This window comes from Rhinolophus sinicus, chromosome 17, assembly GCF_057876585.1.
Source record: "Rhinolophus sinicus isolate RSI-liver-muscle chromosome 17, RSI-T2T, whole genome shotgun sequence".
NCBI classification, from domain to species: domain Eukaryota; kingdom Metazoa; phylum Chordata; class Mammalia; order Chiroptera; family Rhinolophidae; genus Rhinolophus; species Rhinolophus sinicus.
This window is the reverse complement of record NC_142517.1, coordinates 82,284,970-82,310,842: the sequence shown is the minus strand read 5'-3', so window position 1 is coordinate 82,310,842 and position 25,873 is coordinate 82,284,970. Positions and strand designations below refer to the sequence as shown.

Here is a 25,873-nt window from a genome sequence, read left to right as displayed (position 1 = left end):
ATAGAAAATGGGAGTCTCCTTTTAAGAAGCCTGGATTGGCAAAAAAAAAAAAAAAAAAAAAGATATTTTGCTTTAGTTTTGCTTGGATCAAATAAAGATTTTAAATGATGGAAACCAGGCTTATCTACTGTAAGATGGATTGAAGGCCTTAACTGGAAAAATAGTAAAGATTATAACTTTGCTAAATAAGCTGGAAGGAAAATCATTAACTATTAACAGGAACTTAGATTTGTAAAATGTGCATATCAATGGGCAATGCTATAATTTGGTTCATACCTAAAAGGGAACTTACAAACTGCAGTGGCTCTATTTCTTAAACAGAACATAGGTTTATTTTTATGTCAATAATCTACAGTAACATATAAAGAATAGGATTTGTTTGGGATATAAGCCATTATCATTTGACTGGAAGATTTATTGAGAAAAGGAGCCATTTCTTTTTCATTTTTGAACTTCCTACATTGCTTTACATGTGCCTGACAAATGGAAGGCATTCAATGAATATTAAATGAATTAATGTTATCCATTAAATACTCAAGGAACATATATCTGCTGTTCCAAATGCCATGCATTTTATTATTCTACCTATGTATTTTCAGTACCTTACTTTTATTTGTTTGTTTTGTGCATATATTAATAACAGTATACTAAGACCAGCTTAATACTGGTCAGTGGATACAAAGTTTCAGTTATACGGGCTGAGTAAATTCTGGAGCTCTAATGTACAGAATGGTGACTGTAGTTAATGCTGTATTGTACACTTGAAATTTTCTAACAGAGTAGATCTTAACTTACCACACACACACACACACACACACACACACACACACACACAAAATAACTATGTGTGGTATTAGATATGTTACTTAGCTTGATTGTGGTAATCATTTCACAATATATACTTATATCAAAACATCATGCTGTACACTATATATACAATATATGTATAATATATATGTAATTTTTATACGTCAATTATACCTTAATAAAGTTGGAGAAAAAGATAAATAATTTATGTTGTGTCTTAAAGAAACTCACCACTAAATCACACTAGAGACTCTTATAAGAATTCCTTATTTATGTCATTCCCAAAGTCTAATTTTAAATTGACATGATTTGAGATGAGATGGACTTTTTTCTATCGGCCATCACATAAATTGCCTGCATTTTTCTGTCAAGCTATTTGACTTTACAACCTTGAATTCTTCTAGGGAGCAAAAATGTTTCTCAGACATTTCAAATTGCTCCAAATAATAGTACTTGAGGGTGCAGAGCCATTCTTAAGACTATACAAATCAGCTTTATTGACTTATGTTTTAAAGCGGCATCTTTTAATGTCATATTTTAGTTGTTAGAAAAGCATCAAGACCAAAGTGAAGAAAACCTAATCTCTTAATAGAACTATGTGGAGCCGATCCGTAACTACTAGTATGATTCGTAATTATGGTTAACTTCTCACGCTTATCTGCTGCATTATAAGGTACTAAATTCAAGATAGATTTAAGAGTACTGTGTTGGTCAGTAGTTACTTTTTGGAATAGGGTCTTAGAGCATTAGGGGAGTTTCATCTAGCTATAGGGTAACGCTAGTAGAGTTACACAGATTCTTACAGGGAAAGGACAGAATAAGTGATGCTGGGATAATATTGGCCTTTGGGAAGTTATGGACTGGGATGGGACAGCACAGGGTCTTGGTTTCTTTTATAGCTTTATTTCCTATTTCCCAATTGAATTCTATCCACGTGGTAATCCATCATATTTCAGAGCTGAAAAATTTGAGGAGTGAATGAAGGCGTTTTCAAAACACCCAAATCAGGTGAAAAGTATTTTATATAAAATATATAAATACTATGACCTGCCTATGTAAAAACATGGAGACAGTCTTAATTTTTTATTCGCACAGTACTAGTGTGTGCAATAAAGCAATTTTAAATTATGTAATGTAACAGCTTTTAAACTTGTATTAACCCAGTGCAAGGAGTCTGCTTTTGCTGTATCTCATTTTGAAGTCACAATACTGAATGGACAGGCATGTATAAAATAAACCCAGCCAGCTCTACCAAGGCCTATATGAAGAATTAAGAAGCAGAAGAATTAAGTTGGGTTACACTTTTGCTTTTTCAAGGGAAACAGTAGTTCAGTGAATTTAAATTGAGTAACAGCAGTTCTTGGCAAAATAACAGGAGCCCGTTAAAAGATTTAGCTGTGTGTGCACAAACCTGAGCATGACATGGGTGAGCACATTACTGTACTATAAAGATAGGCAAAGGAGCAGAATAAGGCAACCTTACCACCAGATATAAAATAGCTGATTCACAGCAAACTGTATTTCATATTTTATTATGCCTTTGGAAAACCGAGAATCCTTTTAAAAATGCTCTTGCTTAACAGTTATTTTTAAATTAAAGAATTACCTTATATCTGCTGGATACAAAACCAGAGTAGATTTAATGGTTTTTTCAACAATCAATTTTAGTATTTCAGTAAATAATAAACATTGCAATGTTACTTATTGAAGTTAGCATACATATGTACAGACACACATATGCGTACAAGATCTGAAAATTAACTTGGCGAACTCATCCTAGAAAAAGTGCTACATACATCATTACTGAGCATCACTATGGTCACCTTTGAAGCACTCCCCTTGGGAAGCTATGCACTGATGCCAGCGCCTAGTCTGACCTTCAAAGCAATTTGGGAACTCTCTTTCTGGAATGGCCATCAGAGCTGTCATCGTATTACTCTTGATGTCCTGAATGTCATCAAAATGTCTTCCTTTCAATATTTCCTTTATCTTCAGGTAAAGAAAGAAGTCACTGGGGGCCAGATCAGGTGAGTAAGGAGGGTATTTTAATACAATTATTTGTTGACTGGCTAAAAACTCCCTCACAGACAGTGCTGTGTGAGCTGGCTCATTGCCATGATGCGAGAGCTATGAATTGTTGGCAAAAAATTCAAGTCGTCTAACTTTTTCATGCAGCCTTTTCAGCATTTCCAAATATTAATAGTAAACTTGGTTAACTGTTTGCCCAGTTGGTAACAATTTATAATGAATAATCCCTCTGGTATCAAAAAAATGTTAGCAACATCGTTTCAACAAGTTGGCAAACTTAATTGTCCAACGTCATATATTCTATATTCATACACACTTCCTATTCTCATTCTAAGATGAAGAAATGAAATTGGCTATGTTTTCAATATTTTTGGATAAACTGTTACCCTTGTAAATAAATAGTGTTTATTTCTAAATTTGAAATAAAATTTGTTCCTAAATTTAACATAATGAGAAAGTGAAGAACACTTGAAGGGAAGCAGCAAAAATGAAAGCAATCTGAATAATGTTTAATTGTTCAATTTATTTATTCAATCCTTAACTCAATAAAAAAATATTAATGGTTGGTCCAGATATAGAGGTAGGCACTGGGGATTCAAAGATGGAAAGGATACACTCATTTTCTACTTTCACAAAAGCTAGTGAGGGATTCAGAAAATTTAAAAAGATTACAAGGTTACGTGATACTGGTTATCTTGATATTGAGGCTAAAACCCTCTTGAATTTTTATTTTTCTTCTGGTTATCTGTAGTTTGAAAGACAGTCAAGCAGTCAGATAGTTCCCATAACTGACTGCTATGGAACCATTGCTAACACATGTAATTATTTCCTCACCTTCATTTCACTTACACTAAAAATAAAACCTTCCAAATATCTTTTTTATTGTCACACCTATAGCTGTCATAACTTCCAAATTCCTTAGAGAATATTTGAGGCTTAAGAATTCACCTACCAAAGGTGCTGGAACCTTGGTATTTATTAAATTCTAACACATGCTTGCTTTCTGCCAGCAGGTAAGCCTGCATATTTCTCCTTGACAGTTCATATTTGGTCTCTGTACCTTTGAGACACAGTGAATTATAACCTTCTCACCAGAGCCTCCTGAGAAAACTGGAGCTGAGCCATCCCATGTCAAACCTTCAACAAACATTGGTCAGTTTCAGAAATCCTGGAAATTAAGTTATCCGGGAAACTTCATGAATCTCCATATCATAGAGGTAACGGTGATATGTCAGCAAAGCACCATTATCCACCAAGGCTAATATGCCACACAAAGTGTCACAGAGCAGTCTCAGGCTAGGTTACTTGGTTGTGTTCCAATTGGTAAAGGCAAAATGATACTTTCAATTAGGTAATTCAGGTGGTATTTTGACTCATGAGGATTCTCCACTCCAGCCATTAATTTTTTATCAATAAAGGAATGTGCTAAATTATCCTCCCTTGCTCTAAAAATAGGAAACTTCCTCGTGAAGTTATTAAGGACTTGGGCCAGACAAAGCTCTACCATACCCTAGATATTAAGACCCAAGGAAGGAATTTAAGCTTTGGTTTCCCCCTCAGAAAAAAAGAAATTCATTCATTTGCTTGTACACTGATTCATTCAGCGAATATTTGTGAGAATCCACTCTGTACTGTGTTCTACGTGCTGATGTACATGCTATGGATATAGCAGAAATAGACAAAGATCCTTGCTATCCTAGAGAATGCATTCTAGAGAGGAGAGAGACAGTAGACAAACAGTAAGTATGTAGAATGCCAGGCAATATAGAGCCTTGGGGTATTAGCCAGATAGCTCCTTCAGGACTCAGGCACTTAATTCTCTTAGCGGGAGTGCTGTCTGCTGCAGGCTCATAGCTGAATTCCTTCCCAGCCATTGCCTCTGTCCCAAAGAAGCTGTGTTCCTTAGAGTCATTCTCTCTCCCCAGGAACGGGCAGAATCTAAGATTAGTCAATGTGAGATACAAAGATTAGCCCCATCATTCAATTCAGGACCACTCAAAAAGACCATCTGAGCTCAGAACTCCCGGACGACTGCTGAGGTTTTGTAGCCACCACACCGCATTATCAGCTGCTCCATTTTCTCATTTCTGCTTCCCTCACTTCCCCATCTGTCCATGCTGAGGTCTCTCCGCAATAAACCTGCTGCATGCAAAGCTCCATTGTAGGGTCTGGGTCCCAGGAAATCCCATCTAAGACAGATGATGAGAGGTGCTCTGGAGAAGTGCAAAGCTGAGGATAGGGCGTACCTACCTCCTAATGTGATCATTAAATGTGATCACTATGATCCTAATATTACTGCGAGCCAGGCAGCTGGCAAAACTCCGTGGATAAGTGCCTAAACCTTGGCCTTGAAGACAGGGAAGGACATAAATAAGCCAGAAGAATAAACACATTTTTCATGATAGCAACTGATTGGTGCAATTCAACTTGATAGGTGCTCCACAGATAAACAGACAGCTAAAGGGAACTAGAGCAAAAGAATTTTAGTTAAAAACTCAAGCTTTGGCATTTACCCTGGATTTAGATCTTGACTTTGTCACTCCCTGGATATCAAACTTTGGGCAAGTCAGTTAACCACGTTGTGCCTCAGTTTCCACATATGGAAAAATGGGCATAAGAATGCCACCCACTTACTAGTGTTCTTGTACATATGCAGTAATGCAATGCATTTAATTTAAAGTGCTGAGCAGACTGCCCAGTACTCATGTGGTTAGAGCTCAATAGTTAATATTAATTAATAATTGTGATTAATATTGATATTCTTCGTATTAATTTTCAACCCCAAAATTCCATTCTAACAACTTCAACATTCTTTTAAAAAATGAAACAATATTCTTCTTGCATGTAGAACTACCATAGCAATCAAGTCATTTTCTTATTCCTCCCTTTGACATTGATCTTTCATGCTCGTAAACTTACCATTGGGACTAGTGGGCTAGTCTTGCTGTTAGTTTTTGTTTAATTTTTATAGGTGATGTATAAGGATGAGTGGGATTCCCCAGGATGAGTTCCCCTCCCCCCCCCCCCAAGGCTTAAGCTCTAGAGAACTGGATGCAGCCAAGGAAGGTCCACACTTGAACTTCCCAGATACCAGATCTTAACCAGCACAGCAGGCAAGTCAGAGAACCTCCATCCATCCCATTCTAGGAACATCATTTGTGGACCCAAAAACACTGTCCCTCCTGTTTCTATAGCAATCAAATTACTTATGGGTTGGGTCACTTTTAAATACTTAAATCATAAAAGGCCTCAGTACCAACAAACAATATACGTAGTGGTTAGAAACTCGAACACTGGAACTAGATAATACTTAAATTTTGGTTCCGCCACTTCTGTCTGCATAGCCCTGGTAAGTTAGTTAACCTCTCTGTACCTCAGTTTTACCATCTATAAGTAGAGATAATAATACCACTATCTCATATGATTGTTTTGAAGATTGAAAAAGTTAATACATTTAAAGCATCGAGAATTGATAGCACATGTAAGCAGATGGCACATGTAAGCACTCTAAAAGTGTTTGTTATTATAATAATGACTAGGCTTCTTCTGAGGGTGACTTCTTCACTGAGTCCAATATCATTTTTTGAACGAGGCTGTGCTGTGAATCAGCTGTCACTCATCTCCATAAAGAAAGAAGAAGAAAATTAAAAAGACAAAAAAGAATGTAAATCTCCCTTAAGAAACCTCCCTTAGGGCACCCTCTGTGGAATACTCTTTAGTTTTCAAGTGAAAAATGGCAAGACTTATGTCTACCTACCCCACTATACATTTTTAAAAATTAAATAAATAAATATCTCATTGATTTGCACAGAAATAAGCAATCAAAAGAAAATCAAACAGTGTATATTAAAAATTATAATTTGGCTCAGAATAGGTATTAGTTATACTATAAGTAATAAGCACCAACTATCTTGTTTGAAGAAGGATATTACTTTTTCAAATTATGGGATAAGTACAGGTTTGAGACGATTTGAACTTTTATAAAATCACATTTTTTACCTTGCATAATGACTGGAAAGAAGGCTGCTCCATCCTTTTACAAATTAACCCAAGTTGCTCAGCAGACAAAAAGAGCACGAAGTGGGAACATACTGAAAAGACTTGGGGTTATCCGATTGCCTTTAGTACATTCTCTTTTTCTGTCGTGTTCTGTACTGCAGCTCCAAATGCCTTTTGAATTCTTGTAAATCATTATGAGCTAATTCTTGTCCATTAGAGACCCATTTCTCACAGTTTGTGTTCATCCATCTTAGGAGCTGCATGCACCTTTTTGTAACTAGCTAGCTGTCTTTTTGTCATTTTTCTCTCTTTCTGCTTAAATATCCTCTGAGATGATAGATTTCAAATTGCATTAAACAAAAACAGTTAAGATACTCAATTAACACCCATAGTGATTTTTGTTGTTGTTGTTATATACCTTTACAATTATTTCTTGTTTGAATTCAGCAATATTTTTAAGGGTTATAAAAGTATAGCATTCATGATAAGACTGTACCCTACCCTTGAGGTTATTAATAGAAGCAGGTAAGATAAATTTAATGAGTTTTCTTTTTTTTTTTTAATCTTCTGCACTTGAAACTGTGGCTGTCATCATTTTACCCAATGTTCTTACTGCTTAAGATGGAGGAAGAGATTCTTTACTGGAAAGGAAGGTAGAAAGTGAGTAAATAAGAAATTGATGGCATAATTCACCTTTGCATTGATCACTGAGGCCCCCATGGCCTGAGAACTTGCATATATAAGGAGAGATGGAACATCCCATCCCACATGATCCATGACTGGGAAGACAGTTAAGGAAGTTTCATATGCATCCTTAGCTTAAGACTTCCAATAGCTTATACTTTAGAAATTGGGAGAGCAGGACATGTGAAGAACAGCAAAGCTCAGTTTCAAAAATAACAGTTAGAAAAGTATTTTTTGTCAGTCTTCAGAAGAGGAGCAGATATATGCACCTCTATTGCCAGAAAACAATGCAAAAGAACTTAACACATAAATTAGCCAATCCAATAAGTATATGGAATTTAGAAATTTATGTGTTTTAAAAGGGAATAAAAGCGACATTTATTATGTTTTTGTTAATCATCCAGAATTGTTTAAGCAAGAATTTTAACAGGACACACCCAAACATATATATATATATATATATATATATATATATATATATATATATATATATATATATATATGTGTGTGTGTGTGTATGTATGTGATATATATGTATATATATAACTAAGTCATTAATATCACATACTAAAAATAAGGGTATTACAAATATAGTCAAATTTCATGTTCTAGGAAGCAAGCTGAATGCTTTAAGCAGTGAGTGGCATGATTTTTCCCATATATATGTTGACACATGTAAATTGCTCTTAATTTTTATAGGGATGCTTTCTCAGAAAGCTTGACTAAGCAGAGGGATGTTGATTTTCACTTGGATTTCTTTTTTTCCTAAAAATATTTGAGGCAGTTTAAGACACATCTATAAAACTAGACTTAGAAGTAGAAAACTGATCCATCACAACAAGAAGGAACAAAGTCTCGTTTGGTAATTATTACTAGAGATGCACCATGTCTGCACCATTTCTGTGAAACTTCGGCTGTAGCCAGAGTATAGAGAAGTGATCAGGCCCTCGTGACATGGGGCACAAATGCTGTAGGAAAAACAGAGAGCTTCGAGGAGAATGGCCTGAAGCAGAGATTTTCAACAAATGCATAAATGTACTTGTTTATTTCATATGATGTTTTCTAGCCACAACTTTTGATAAAAGGAAACCCAGGGTAAAGTGTCACGGACAGAAGATGATTTTTCCATGGTAGGAGTGAGAGGAGGGAGAAAAGAATGTTACTTAGTACATCACATGCATAAAGTCTTCCAAAGAGAAAATATATCCAGGAAGTGAATGCAAAGAATCACCCTTCAAATTTCTTTTCTAAATATTTTTTCCTTTGGTTAGGAATTGAAAATTAGAATACTCAAAACCTTTAATTGCAGATATCAAATATGTCATGAGGTAGGTTAAACAAAGGGATACAAGAACGTCCCAGACAGGACTGCAGTGGAAATGTGTAATAAACCTAAGCTTCAAAAAGGACTGAAACAAGAAATTAGAAAACTCTCAAATTGAAAGGCAGCCAATCTTTTTCTTGGTCCACACAGCCACTCATCTCTGCTTCTCTCTCTAGACTGATTTTACCCACATCTATGTTCATTTAGGAAAAGATGTCTAGTATCTGCCCCACGGCTTGCAAGTTCATGTTTCCCCTTCATTTCAACCATCCACCCAAACCTCCAAACTGATTGAATCCTAATACGAAATTCCTGGAAAAGAGAATGTGGTCGGCCCAGTGTTGGTCAGGTCTCCTTCCCTAACCCAATTCATAAGAGGGGAGCCAGAGAGAACAGTCAGCCTTCCAACGCCCTCAACTGGGCGCAGACAGTTTTCAGAGACAGGCTAAGCAGATACCCCAGAAGATGCTTGCTAAGAATTTTGAGGTTTGTCTTAAATACGGGCTTAGAATGTGAATTCTCTGTTTTCATAGACAAGTGGTGCTTTAAAAATAAAGATATACAGAAGTTTTCTACAGTTAAAGCCAGGATGCCCAACCAATATTTTTGCCCATGTAAAAATAAAACCTCCCCATATTTGCACTGAAATAGGCTGCAGGCAAAGCAAAGATTGTCCTTAGGAAGCAGATTTGTATCTGCTCCCACAATTAGGCATACTCTAGATTGAAAGCACCGAGTTCCACACCGCAGGATACAATGAAAAAAAAAAAAAAAACAAAGATGATTCTGGCCTGTAAAATTTTCAAAGCAGGTGTTCCAAATCATCAAAAAGACACCCTAGGAGTAATGCTCCCATGGAAAAAGTTATATTGAACTGCATAGTCTGCAGCAGGCTTTCCAGGATAAGCTATGGGAAAAAAGTATGCTTGTACCAAATGGAATAGGTTGTCTTGTTTTGTAGAGTTTTGATTCATTGCCTTAGGTCTCCAAGAAAATGATTTTAGTTTTTATAAAACTGATGACATACAATTCTTTCTGGCAGCCGTAGGATGGCAGAAATCAATTCTAGTTGAAAATCAAACCCAATCATCAGCATATAGGAAGAGGCTTATCGTTCTATATATCAAGATGGCACATCACCAGTTTGTCTATAATTAGTATCATATCATAGCAATATTAGTTTAAAAGATGAATAAATAAAACACTACTGTTTAATGTTACATGAAATTGTTAATGGGTATGTCAGGAAGTTCTACCCCTTTAGTTCATTTCTAGAGGGGTATTTAGTCCCATATTTTCATATTCACAATACTAAGCCTCACTTTTGAGTCAAAACTTAGTGAAAGATCAACATGCAAAGCACACTTTTATTTCTTGAAAGTAATAGTAGTAAGTAGTAGGATAATACTGTTCCTGAAACCATCTTGCTTCTAATACAAAATATTTAACTTGGAGACCGCACACATGGTTTAAGGGAAAGAATAGCATGAGTAATTGAGGGGACACAGAAAATTGATCGAGCCATAGCTGTGTGGGACTAGAGGTTTGGCCCTTTAAAAAAATAGGGTAGGCTCTTTGAGTCTTTCCAGAATCAATTGTAGTGATTGGTTAGAAGTTGAAGCAAATAGTTTGATGTTATTCAGAACAGACTTCAGACAGTTTTAAACAATGATCCCAAATCTTCTACAACTTACTTTCAGGGGGTGGTTGAATGAGTTTTGGCATAAGGAATAGTAGGTCTCTGTTAGATAAATTACTTAGGGATCTAAATTACTTAGGGCACTTCCCTTGGGTCCATAAAGATGAGAGAAATTGCCTCCACCCATCTCCAACACTGTTGATTATCTGTGCTTCTATAAATATTAGGTTGGTGCAAAAGTAATTGCAGTTTTTGCATTTTTAACCTTTTAAACCACAATTACTTTTGCATCAAACTAATATAATACTTCCACTGACGTCATATAAGGGACAAGTATAGCCTCAAGTCTGCTTTATCATTCACTGTGGAAATAAAGTAAAAGTCTTCCACAGAAACTTGTTTAGCCCCACATTTGGTGGTAATGAGGTTATAATTGGTTGGGCTTCAGTCACATTCCTCCATCATCTGATTTTAACCTGCTGTCTTGCTAAATTTGCTAGAAATATCTGTTCATTTGTTTTTATTCTTGGCTTGTTGGTTTATTTGTTTTTACATCCATGCAGTTTTTATTAAATCAGTGCATGCCATACATTAAATATACAATAGACAGGACTGATTTTCCCCCTGACCTATCAGTTTATTAAAGAAAAGAAAAAAAAAAAAAAAAAAAAGGAATCACTCCAGGCAGAGCATTTGATATTATTTGTATAAAAAAGGTTGTTTTATAAAAGTACCTCACCACCACCACCCTATTTCACCTTATCCTTCCAATTCCAACGAGTTGTGGGGGCAAACAGATTCAAGAGGCATCAAAAACCAAAACAGATTTTTTTAATAGTAAATTGAGATAGAAAACATCAAGCTTAAGCAACATAATAAACAATGAGAGTTTACTAGTACCTCATTTGGAAATATTAAGACACATTTACCCTCCCTTCCCCTCACATTAGGATATGAATATGGATAAATATAGTCAAATTCTTTACTCCCTAGTTCATAATATTAAATTATACTCTCAATTTCAAGTCACAAAAACTCAACTGGCTGAATGAAAAGTGGGACTATATTGCTCTGTATAACTGCAAAGTCATGGAGTAGTGTGAGATTCAGCCAAATCCCGACTCCCCAAACACGTCCTCAATACTTTCTCAGTCTCAGTTCTGCTTTCTCCAGTAAAAATTGAAATTCTGAGTAAACGCACATCTCCGTTTACTCTACTCCTGAACCTGAGAATGAATGGTAACTTGAGAATAACATAAGCATGCTGACTGATATTACTTTTAATTTTCATAATCCATCCCTTGCCTCTCTCTCCAGCTTCCTATTTCACCTCTTGGTCTATATTACAGACATCTCAAAGTACATATAAACAATTTTCGAAGATGTGTTGTTTTATGTCTCCATATTTGTGATGTTTCTTCCAACTAGAATGCCCAGTATCTATTCATCACCTCAGTGACTTGCAATTTAGTTTTAATCATTCCAGATTTAGCTTTAAAATCACCTCCTTTATAAACCTTCCTTCATTTCCTCCTATGGAGGTTATCCCACATCACCCTCACACATATTTCCATTTTAGAAACAATTTTACTGTATTATAGTTAAAGTTGACTTATCTATCTCCCTGACTAAAGAAGTTTTCTTTACCTCCCAAGTCCCTATATCAGTTTTTAGCAAATTCTAAATGATTAATATTTTTGTTGTGTTTGAATGAATAATGAATTGATGAATGAGAATTTCCTCAAGAAATTTTCTAGAACTTTTTCTAATAATCAAGGTCTGTTTTTCGTCAGGATTATTTTCTTTTAATATTTTCCTATGAAAAATAGATTCGTAGTAAATTTTTGAGTTTATAAGCCTTATGAAATGTGTGATCTCTAATGGTTAGCTATTTACCTCAAACTGCACTAATGGTTACATTAAGAAGTATAATCTCAGTGCATAGATATGCCTACCAATATGCAAATACCCACTATTCATATTATGATACATGTTGAATAGTATTTCAAATTGAACATCATTTGATCTATCCAGGTCAGTGATCCAGAGAATTTGTGAAATTTGTAAGGAAATTCTATTTTATACTAGATCATAAAAAAAAAGAATGAAATAGGAATGTATGAAATCATGTTTTTCAATTGCAAAAAAATGTTATTAAAGACCTATCTCAACTGCCAGGAACAATATGAAATATTGACAATTACAAATTAAATACTTGACATTTAGAATGTTAGTAGCTCCAGGTGTTTAAATGCCTCAGTCTCTTTTCTTTGTTCTTTGATATTTGTCACATGAAGCCTACCTGCAGCTAGGCGTCTTGTCTGTTTATTAATGCATACAAAAATCTCTTTAAAAAAAAAAAGACAAAGTATTTCATCATGCTGAACTACTTGTGTCTACTTCCGCCTCTCCATCAAGTTGTACCAAACTTACATTTTCCAATTATCCCTGTGTCATTTGGCATTTTTATCTGACAAGTAAATTAAGGTCATCAAGAAGAGTGAATCTTGAAATCTTTTGTGTCCCAAGGTCGCCACAGTTGGTTGTACTGTAGTACATTGTTTTGGAGAAGTGGCAGGGCAGTGGCAGAAAGCACAGTTGTGAAATCATTTTCTGAAAAAGGATAATCCCAGCTCAGGGTCTCTTCTTCAACAGAAATGATCCATGAGGTTTGTTTCCATCCATCTGAGAATTCAGTAACTGGCTTACTTGAGTGGAACAGAGAATCTCTTGCCATTCGCTCTCATTTTTTCCCCCCGATCTTAGACATATTTTTCCTCTTCATAGATGGCATCAAATATTGAATGAATGTAAAAGAAATGTTAATAAAATACCAGAACAATACCTCTTCCTTTAAATATCTACTTCATTCAAAGCCTAGGCTCATATATATGAGTAAAAAAAATTTAACAAACTATTTCTATTAATTTATTTCTGAACATATTAAATGCCAAAATACTAATGTGAGAATCATTTATTTACTCGTATGTAACTAGAACATTTGTAAACATTAATATTACCAAATAAATCACATGTGAAAACTCTTCTTTAACTAGGGGCATTTAATTCTTATATCTAGAATGTGTTCTTTATCTCTTCTGCAAAAATATATGACTATACTGTGTAAGGCACTATGCTAATTCCAGGGGATGTAGAAAATTGAAAGATATTATTTCTGACCTGAAGAAGCTTATAGTGTAGTTGAAATGTACAAAAAAAGAGAAAAAAATAGAAAAGAAAGTCTCTGAAAATGAATCACATTTTGATAGTTGAAGTTTTCAGACAGAGATTTAGTCTTAAAAGTACTAGTTTTATAGTTTTTAAATATTTCAGAAAGAAAATATTTTTCTAATCATGCATCCACAAACTCCTGCCCTTTAAAATAAAATATTTTAGACATATCTCAGCATGGTTTAATTGACCATGGATGATCATGTTAATTTACTAAGTTGTAACATAGTGAGTTTTTGAATTTCATATGGCTGTTTGATCCTAAATTCCTGGTTTCTGAGAAGTGCATAGTTTGGAATCTTATGTCAGATTTCACTTTCCCCAGTTCTTTCAGTCAGCCTAGTCACGTACACTTTAATTCAACTCCCTCTCCTTACATATCTTACCTCTGGCCTTAACTTACTTCATTTACTTCTGTTTTGTGAACCTGGAAATCAATAACCATGTCTGAAGTAAGAGTGAGAGGCATCAAAGCGGTGTTTTGGAGTAAATTATGTGTTCTCTAGTATGCGCACATCTGTCAAATGTCTCTTCAGAGGCTCTTTTAGTTCGTCTTGTTTGCCATTGCTCCACTGCATTCTACATAATTGAAGTTGTTATCTAGCTGAATTAAAATGCATGTGATCGGAGGAGCATCTGAACAAATAAAACAACTTGGGGACAGGGGAAAATGGGGTTGAATCTAAGAAATTCTTCAAATTTAGGAATGACAAGATTGATCAACCTGCAGACAAAGGAGATGGTTGTATGAGGGCTGAGTCTAAAGATTCAGTCCTGGATATCTCTGAGAATGGTGTACCTGTTTCAGTGGGATGATTTTTACCCTCTAGGTAATGGGGAAGACGCTGAATATTTTAAATTGTTATTTTGAAGACTAATTATCTGGCCACATAATGTGGGATGGATTGGGAAGAGACATTGTGGAAATGCCATCTAGTAAAAATTATGTAACTAGCCTACTCATATGAGGCTGACACCTAAAATGAGGCTGTGCCCATGTCAATGAAGACAAGGTAATATATTACGAGATAAAGATTTGACTCTGGATGTAGAGTTGTAAGGAAAGGTAAAATCAATGACGATCTCACTTTTCAAGTCCAGGTAGCCAAGAGAATAACATTATCTACAAAATCACCAGATTTTGTTCATCTAGAAGAAATATTTCCTCAACTTCCATTCATATCTCACACGTTACATGACCATACTTATGTGTTGAGATTCTACAGTTTGATTAGTCTCCAATATATATTGCTACATCTTTATATACATGCTCCATTTCATAGGGTTACACCATTCCTGATTACAATATATGACCTGGGAGGAGATTTTTTTTCTGGGGAAAATAAAATGTTAAGAATTTCCTACATTGGTTGTCAATAAATCTTAAGACTAATTTACTGGGTACTGACAGTCCATTACTTTATTGAGATTTCTGCTGTACTTTAAAAAATCATTTTGGTGAAATGATGAGATAATATCATTTGAAATTTTGACATGTCATCAGCAATCAGGAGTCATAAATAAAACATGTGAATATGAAGCAAATATACACTATTTATTTCATTGGGCAGCACTTTGAGAAATACTTTGTCCCTCCTAAAAAAACCTTGTAAGTGCTGTCTTCAATAACTTTTCAAAAAGTTCATAACAGAAAAGAGTTAACTTTAAAAAGCTATTCCACAGAAAAATGACACAGAATACAAATAACAGATTTTACTTTGAAATGTAAATATGAACTAGAATAATCTTGATTACAGAGAGACAAAATAGAATGCCTCCATAGAAGAAAATTCTTTGGTTAAAAATAGCCAAATTGCTTTTCTCTCATACTTTCCTAAATACATGAAATCTACTTTTGAATCATTTTTTAAGTATTTGGAATCCAAGTAAAGAACTTCACTTTTTTCTCTTTAAATAGCAGCAACTAAAGTAAACCTCACTTAATGTCATCCTGACTTATGCCAAGCATTGGCTAGCTGCTAAGTCTTTGTTCATAAAAATTTTGCAACTCTTTTTGGAGATCTCTTCCTCTTAAGGAAGTGTGCTTCTTTCCAAATTCATACAATGAAGTATATCATTTTACTATACTTGTATTTTTCTAAGACTATAACCTCATTCCTTTAAGCAAAGGGACATTTCTAATCAACTACTCACAAATGCATTTCTCTTCTTATTATGGATTTCGTTGTGTTTCTTTATAAGGACAGTTTTGCTCTCTATGGTGCAACTTAATGTGAGTAAATTATACTATACATTTTCTTCTACAAAACTAATTACAAACAGTCTTCTCAGGATTGAAAAATGAATAAATGGTGCTAAAACACAAGTTTCTCCACAGAGGAATTTGTAGCTATACTGTATTTTTATGGAATCCAATTTGTAGATGATTTTATGGTTTATTTATTTGTCTAAATGTCTGTTTAAATTAATCAAGTCTTTGAGGCCTCTAACCAAGGAACAGCTCACCCCCACTCTCCCTCCCCTCCCCCTACTTCTCCTCCTCCTCTTTCTAACACACTGTATTTCCAAATTCCCACTCTGCTGACTCACTGCCAGGGGCTGCTTATTCTCTCCCGAGCACCCTGAAATTTCCCTTTTGTAACATTTTTACACTTGTAATTATTTATTCATTGTCTATCTTCCCCAGTGAATTGTAAATCGAGGAGAGCAGTAACTGCTTTTTTTTCTTCATCCCTGAATCCCGTGTCTACCTCAATGCCTGCCATGTAATAAGTGCTCAATAAACATTTGTTGAATAAAATAATAAATTCTTAACCTCAGATTCACTTATCTAAGCTTAATCTCCTCAATTTGTTTAAATGTAGAAGTCTGTACTTTCTAGTATCTGCTGCCTTCTGGGAGGCATTATCTTTAAGCACATAGAATAACTGGCTTCCTCTGATTAAGCTTAAGGTGAATAGATTTACTTCACATACGTAGTATACTTAACTTCAGGATAAATCGTCTTTAACTATCACGTGGAAAGTGAAGATACGGATTATCCCTAGATTAATCTGATGTTTTCTTACCAGAATCATTTAATATAAATAATCATTCAATCCATACGCGAACAAATATTTGTTGAGCTCCTACCATATATCAGGCCCTATAGACTGAATACTAGAATAGTTTATTAGGCCTACTATAACAAATTACCACATACTTCATGGCTTAAAACAACAGAAATTTATTCTCTTGCATTATGAAGGCCAGAAGCACACTGTGTCCTCAAGTTCTAGGAGAGAACCCTTCCTTGGCTCTTCTAGCTTCTGTTGTCTCCAGCATTGTTTGGCTTGTAGCTGCATAACTCCAATCTCTGCCTCTATCTTTACATGGACTTCTCTTTGTCTTCTCTTCTTCTGTCTCGTATAGGACACTTATCATTGGATTTTGACAAAACTAGTAATCCAAGATGATTGATATTCTTAACTTAATTACACCTGCAAATTTTTGGGAGGGTTGGGGACAAAGGTAGAGGGGATGTCAATAGTAATTTCAATAAAACATCATAGAAATTTATTGGTAGAAATAGTAGAGTCTGTGGGAATATATCTGGGGACCTAAACAAATCTAAACAATGAGAAAAAAAGATTCACAAATGATGTCATGTTCCTGGAGGAGGATTGAGTAGAATTCACCATGAGAACAAGTTTGGCACAAAGAAGTGGAAGAAATTCAGCATGTTTAGAGAATGATAAGAGATGAATCTGGAGATATATACTAGATCTGGAGATATATACTAGAGCCATTTGTAGAGAGCCTTTTAACAAAGTTAAGAGATTTGGACTTTATTCTGAGATAAAGATACAGCTCTATGATTGACCAACACTAATATGATAAAAAGGCAGAAATTGTCCTTGTCAGGACAAAGAGCTGCAGGAGGTAACTAAGTGTTCTTCTTATTTCCATATGGCACAGGTTGAGTGTTCTTATTTCTATATGGCAAATCTGTTCTTCCAAATATTTGATTTATGGCTAACACTCTTGCAGCAAATTTGGTCCTATCCAAAATGTCCACAAAGATATTTGGTCCATGCCAAAAGGTCTTTGATATTTGGTCCTAAAATGTGTGTTCTTAGAACACAAATCATAATAAAAATAACAAATAAAATTTTAACTGAGTTAAATGTATTATTTAACAAATCATGAACAGATGTCTCCATGGATGTTTTGGACAGGACCAAATTTGACCAAACATCAAGGACCTTTTGGCATGGACTAAATGTCACAGGGAACATTTCTGATAGGACCAAATATCAAGTAGCAAATCGACAACACAATATCATAGTAAAATTGCTCTGAAAGATTGTGACAAGGATATTTAATTCAACATTCTCATTTTACAGACATGAAACCAAGGTCAAGCAAGGCTATGATTCTTCTACGACACACAAAAGAACTGGATTTTGCCAGTGATTCAGTTAGTGAACATGGTGGTATAAAGGACTGTCAGAAGTATGGGCTTGGAGCCCGACAAATCAGGGTTGGATTGCTAGCTTTCCTGTGTACAAGGAATGGGACCTTAGCCAAGTAATACATGTAACCACTTAAACTAGGAATAATACTAGAATCTACCTATTGAGACTATTGTGCAGATAAATTTTATAATGAACTTGAAGCACTAAACATAGTGCTGGAGGATAGTTTCCCATTAAATAACTAATGGCTATTGATGATGATGATGTCTGTCATGTTTTCATAACTATCTGGCCCATCATCCATTGCATTTTACTCTCAGTATAATAATGTATCACATTATATACTCTTATTTTCAAATGACATGTATTTATGTATGTTTTTCTCCACAAAGAAGATTAAAATTTAGGATTCCTAGTACAAAGGTTTAAGAAATAACTAGATAAGAATATGCATTTTTCAGTGTCACAACTGAATATTGTTGTATCCAATTAAAATTTTAGTTGAAGCAAAGATCATAAATATGTAATCACAAGAGTGAAAAAATGTTTTTTAGTAAAATGGGCAGTTTACTAAGCTGTTATTTAAGTAAAACAACACAATTTTCTATAAAAAGGTAATCTGATTTTCAAAAGGCATGAGATTACATAATTTTCTCCTCCATCTGAACTTTGAATACATGGTCTTAATAAATTACTTGCTACCTAGCAACCATGAAAATATATGCTTCAGGCTTAAAACTTTTAAACTATATTATATATTTTACAAATATAGTATTTGCTAAGTAAATAATGTTTTATTTTAAAATGCCATTTTCTTTATCTTCAAAAATTTAATGTTGTTTTCTGTAACATCTATTTCTTACAATTTGTTATTCAATAATTTTGAATGACAAAATGTGACATTCTACAGCAAATATTAATTCACATGATGTCAAAGCTCATTTGAAGATTAAGAAATTCAGTGAGGACCTAAAAATAAAAATCTTTCGTACATTATTTATAGGGTAAGATGCAACTATTTAATTTCTCTCTGTACTGATTATGAGCTAAAACTTAACATTTAAATAGATTGCCTGAAAATATCTTGATTAAATCCTAGTGACTAAAACCTAATTCCAAGGTTTAATACACTTCTTGCTGAAAACTGAATATAAATGATTTTTGTTTTTATTTATATTTAGATTTCTTAAAAGGGATCTTAAATGCTGTGACTGGTTTCTTACTGACTCCATAATAACATTTAAGGTTTAGATATTCTCTAGTAAATATCTCATTTTTATGAGGACATTACTCTGGATATAAATTTGCATGTAGTATACTGCTAGCTTGGTTCCCCGGGAAAGATCTACTTCTGTGGAAACCATAAAGTACTAAAGTTTAATAAATTAATATGATAGAGAAATAATTGGTTTACTTGTCAGTTATATTCTTTCTTTGATTCAATTTGCTGCTTATAACTGATCAGATTAATAGACTTTTTGTAGTGGTCAAAATAAAATTCAAGCTTTATTCAAGTTAAGGGATATTAGAAGGACAGATTGATTTAATATTTTAGAATATCGATAACTAACTGAATTATTACTGTAAGTTATAGTATAGGAAGGAAAAATGAACCAAAAAATTAGAAGCCTGAATTCCGGTGATAATCAAGAGTGAACTTAGGCAAGTTCTTTAACTTCTGTAGGCTTCAGTTTCCTTACCTCTATTGTTAAGCAATTACCCATATCCTATTCCATAAAAATTATATCCGATTAAAACTTCATTAATACACAGGGCAGTGCTAAATAATTAATTGAATGAAGGAAACAGGAAACATGCAGACCATGCGGTTTTAAGTTATGATTTTGTCAATGAGAGAAATAATATGTTGTAACCATATATTATCTAGTCTTTTCTTCAGAAAAAGCTTTTAAGTATCATTTTCTTACTCATTGCCAGTCAAACATCTGAGCACCAAGTAGTATATACCCTTGTGCTATGGAGGTGGGAATTTATAACTTTAATGTTTGAATTAAGCTCCATTAAATATAAAGAAGGTCATTCTTAAAATGAATTGTCCAACAGTCTTTCCACTTTGTGGAAACAGACACCAAACAGTGTGTAAAGCCTAGTCTGTTGGCCAAAGCATTTAAGGAAATAAATTAGCAATTATATAAATAATATTCTTTAGGCCATTTATCTGCTGATTTAATTTTATAATAAGTACTTAATCTTGAGACATGCGGTACTAAGAATCCTTCTACTTTATTGGTAATTTTGTTGAAAAACAAAAAAGGGGGTGATGCTGTGGGTTATGACCTCGACCTTCAGCCCTTATTTTGGGTTTGCATGCTATGTGCCCAATAAAGGGCAAATGTGATGGAGTTCTTTTGGTATTCATTACCATATTGTCAAGCATATACTAGGTTATAAAATAATTTTGGTAATGAAATGTCACTGAGGAAAATTTTAATATTGTGTGTGTTTCAGCTTCTGACATGGCTGCAGAACAAGGGCAGATTCTCGTGATAGCCACCGCAGCTGTTGGGGGATTCACCCTCCTCGTCATTCTTACCTTGTTCTTCTTAATCACCGGGAGGTAACTGAAATACACCGGATTATGTCCAAGTTTTGTACATATTCTTTTCATACACTGTGTAGTCAAATGCTTTTAACCATAACACCTGAGATAAAATGGGATCAGGGTAGATTCTGCTCTGACAGTGAAATTTGTAAGACAACAGAATCACCATGATTAGTTCTCTGTGTCAACAAGTCCCTTAATATGAAGCAACCAAAAACTTGAAAAAACACTTTGAAAGCTGTGAATGATAAATTTCTACTCAATAAGTAAATTCTAAGTTTTTTTCATTTACTACAATTAAATTATACCATGAAAGGGATTAAAAAAAAATTTAACAGAGACATTGAACAATATATATGAAAGTTTGTTATAAACTCAGTGTTACAGAAATGTGTCATTTTTAATCCATTAAATATTGAAAGTATCTATATTATAATTATATTAATTGGTTATAAATCCAATATTTCTCAACTTTAGAGTAACATGGATAAAAATTTAAAGTAACTGCATTTAACATAGCAAAAATTTGAATCCTGACTAGTGACTGACATAACCCATCTAAACCTTAGATTTCATACATATTATCTTCATTCACATCTTGCATTATTGTTCAGTGCTAACAACACAGAGATATGAATGAAGATAATATGTATGAAATTATTTAAAAGAATGTGTTTCTTTTATTGAACTCTTGATATTAGGCCCAGACTTTTATCAGAAATTGTATCTTCAGATCATATTTTCATTCCTACAAGGTGAGAAATATTCCTTCTAGATTATCAACAGGGATACAAAAGAATACCTTGAGAGTTTTCTGGATAACTGGAAACACACACATCCTAAAGAATTCCAATGTTGCTACTTAAAACTGCAATAAGAATTCCAGTCAAACAATACCCATCCGTACTGACTCCAGCTAAAGTACACCATCTCTCCTAGAAAACCTTAATATTTGATAATAAACGGAAATAACAAATAATGACCTTCAGAAGCAGTAGTTCAGTGAACTAGAAATACCCTTTGTGTTATTCATTTTTAAAACTCTATTTATATACATATTTTATTAAAATTTATTTAAAATGACAGAGCATATGCATATATGAAAAATTATCTACACTTTTGACAGCAAAGGAAAGGTATAGATCAGTAAATTGGCAGGGACTTGGAAGGTACTTACCGTGTTCCCCTGGAAATAAAACTGGGTCTTATATTAATTTTTGTTCCAAATGACACATTAGGGCTTATGGTCAAGGGAAGTCATCCTGAAAAATCATGCTAGGGCTTTTTTTCTGGTCAGGTCTTATTTTCGGGGAAACACAGTAATAAAAGCCATGTATGATAAATCTACAGCTAGCATCATACTCAATGGGGAAAGCTAAAAACATTTCCCTTAAGATCAGGAACAAAACAAGTATTTCCATTCTCACTACTTTTATTCAACATAGTACTAGAAGTTCTAGTCACAGCAGTCAGACTAGAATAAGAAACAAAAGGCATCCAAATTGGATAGGAAGAAGTAATACTGTCATTAGTTGCAGATAACATGATGTTGTATAGAGAGAACCCCAAAGATAGCACCAAAAATGATTAGGATTGATAAATGAATTTAGTCAAGTTGCAGGATACAAAATTATTCAGAAATCAGTTGCATTTGTATACACCAATAATGAACTATCAAAAAGAGTAATTAAGAAAATCCATTCACAATAGCATCAGAAAAATAAAATACCCAGGAATAAATTTAACCAAGGAAGTAAAAGATCTATACTCATATACTTAGAAAATTATAAGACATTGATGAGAGAAATTAAAGATATAAATAAAGGGAAGTGTATACCATGCTCATGGATACAAACAATAAAAAATGTTCATACTGCCCAAAACAGATTCAATGCAATCTCTATGAAAATACCACTGACATTTATCATAAAATTAGAACAAATAATCTTACAATTTATATGGAACCACAAAAGACCCTGAATAGCCAGAACAATCTTGAGGAAGAAGAACACAATAGGAGGTATCATGATACCTAGTCTAGTTATTTACTATAAAGCTGTATTATTCAAAACAACATGGTTCTGGCATAAACACAGACATGTAGATGAATGGAACAGAACAAAGAGCCCAGAAATAAACCCACACCTATATGGTCATTTAATCTATGACAAAGGAGGCAAAAATATACAGTGGGGTAAATATTGCCTATTCAATAAATGCTATTGGGAAAACTGGATAGATATATGGGGAAAAAAATGAACGACTACTTTCTTACACCATATACAAGAATAAAGTCAAAATGGATTAAAGACTTCAGTTTAAAACCCGAAACCATAAAACTCCTAGAAGAAAATATAGGCAGTAAATTCTCAGACATTACACATAGGCAGTAATGTTTTTACTGACATATCACTTCGGGAAAGGGAAACAAAGAAATAAACAAATGGGACTACATCAAACTAAAAAGTTTTTGCACAGCAAAGGAAACCATCAACAAAACAAAAAGACAGCCTACTGAATGGGAGAAGATATTTGTTCTTTATACATCTGATAAGGGCTTAATATCCAAAATTTATTAAAATCTCACACAACTGAACACCAAAAAAACAAACAATCTAATAAATGGTCAGAGTACCTGAATAAACGTCTCTCCAAAGAGGACATACATATGGCCAATAGACCTATGAAAAGTTGCTCAATGTCAATAATCACCAGAGAAATGCAAATAAAAACTACAATAAGATACCATTTCACACCTGTCAGAATGGTTGTTTCCATGTCTTGGCCACTGTAAATAAAGCTGCAATGAACATTGGAGCACACTTGTCTTTATGGATAAATGTTTTCAGATTTTTTGGGTAGATACCCAGGAGAGGGATTGCTGGGTCATATGGTAATTCTATTTATAATTTTGTTAGGAACCTCCACACTGCCTTCCATAGCGGCTGCACCAGTCTGCATTCCCACCAACAGTGTAGGAGGGTTCCTTTTTCTCCACAGCCTCTCCAACACTTGTTACTATTTGTCTTTTTGATGATAGCCATTCCTGAGGTAATATCTCATTGTGGTTTTTATTTGCCTTTCTCTGATGATTAGTGATGTATGTCTATTTGCTATTTGTATGTCCCCTTTAGAGAAATGTCTCTTCAGGTCCTCTGCCCATTTTTCTGTTGGGTTGTTTTTTGTTGTTGTTGTTGTTTTTGAGTTGTATGAGTCCCTTGTATATTTTGGATATTAGCCCCTTATCGGAGTTACTGTTTGCAAAAATCTTCTCCCATTCAGTTGGTTGCCTCTTTATTTTGTCGTTGGTTTCCTGCCAGAAGCTTTTAAGTTTGCTATAGTCCCATTCGTTTATTTCAGCTTTTACTTCCATTGCCTTTGGAGTCAAATTCATAAAATACTCAGAACCCAAGGTCCATAGGTTTAGTACCTATGTTATTTTCTATGCAGTTTATTGTTTCAGGTCTTATGCTTAAGTCTTTGATGCATTTTGAATTAATTTTGGTACATGGTGACTGATAGCAGGATGTAATTTTTAAGTTACATTTATATGTATTTGTGGAATGTGACTCCTCAAACAATGATATAAATAGCATATACAGATGCAGGAAAGCATTCCATTACAATGTCAGATAATATTGCCTTAACACGTAAATATGAGAAACTTAAAAGAAGACATTACAGTCATTCTAGGTTAAATAACTTTGACCTAATAAAGTTGAGAGATGGGCTCAAATGTTATCTTTATTTGGGATTCCTGAACAGAATTTGAATACCATTTAAAAAGAGAACTTAATGATGAGGATAATTTTGTACTAAATTATTTTCAACTTTCTATTTTCATGTTTACCAATTTATATAATATCAGAAACTGCTTTAACATTCTACATACTGAGGAAAATAATTTCAATTGCATAAGATAAGAATAATTCATTTTGAAATATCTCTTAAGAACTTTGGTAGGGGAGCATTCATTGGAAATTATCCTATGAAAATTATAAGATGTTTCTGAGTAAATACTCAGTTTGCCATAAGATCTGAAGCAAAATTCACATGGAAAGAATGGATCATGTACCACAGATATATTCTATTGAAGCATCTGTAATTAGCAATTGGATGAACTGTCAGATCATACGGATGTTAATGAATTTATTCATGTTGAAGAAGTCATGGGAGACAAGCACCTGCCTCTGTTCTTCGGAGACGGTTATCCTGAGAGAGAACAGAACATGCCTCTGCCAAATTTCTGACATTAAACAAAAAAAAAAATCATACTGTTTAGCACTGAAACTGGAAGACAGTTGTCTAAATTTCTGAAATTCTGACTCAAAAACCTTTTTTCATTTTGATTTTTAATGTTTTTCACGAACTCTAGATATTAGAAGTCATATAAGGAAGGACATGATGTTATTGCTGATTATAAAATATTTTGGGAGACTCCTATCATTTGGATCAGTCTGCTTGAGAGTATTTTATTCATATCTGGGGCTAAACATGATGCATACAAAAATAAAAAACCGTCTATAGAGTATTTTCACATGTTATAAAATGTCCTTAAAATTGGTCTTTATGATAAGGACTTTGCCTATGAGTGATACGTATTTTCATTGGTTTTGGGTCTCATCCAGCATAATGCTAAATATAAGATTCTGTTTACCTCTTTTAAAGGTGCCAATGGTACATAAAGGCCAAAATGAAGTCAGAAGAAAAGAGAAGAAACCACTTACAGAATGGGCATTGTAAGTAGTGCAGTGATTCTCTTCCATTATTTTATATTATTTCAGCACTTCAAGAGTTCATTGCTAACTTGGATCAGTGAGTTGTGAAAACGAAAACCAATCACTTCCAACCTTTTAGCATTAAGAGTTTTCTTCTGGTTTCCAGGTTTGTTGGTAGAAATTACACCTGTTTCTCATTAAATGATACTGCCTTTTTCCTAATTCTACTTGCTAAAAAACACAGCAGACTGAATATGCTAAAAATACAAGATGACTGATTATGTCTAGTTATTTACTACTCAAAATGTCACCAGCATATAAGTTGGTTTTATTTAGTCGAGCATTAGCCATAGATATATCATGGAATCATCATTCCTTCTTGTAAAGACTGTCATTTAAACATATAACAAATCAATTTACAATTCATTAACACTAAAAAAGAAAATCAGCTCTTTAATTCTT

The 25,873-nt window shown here is 34.0% G+C and overlaps 1 protein-coding gene across 1 annotated transcript in view; it reads left to right on the top strand.

Moving 5' to 3' along the window:
• EPHA6 (EPH receptor A6) overlaps positions 1-25,873 on the top strand; it is an 860,810-nt gene that overhangs the window by 577,056 nt on the left and 257,881 nt on the right. The window contains 2 exon segments of the mRNA XM_088794040.1: positions 20,600-20,708; positions 25,362-25,432. Of these exon segments, the coding sequence (XP_088650166.1) occupies positions 20,600-20,708; positions 25,362-25,432 (180 nt within the window).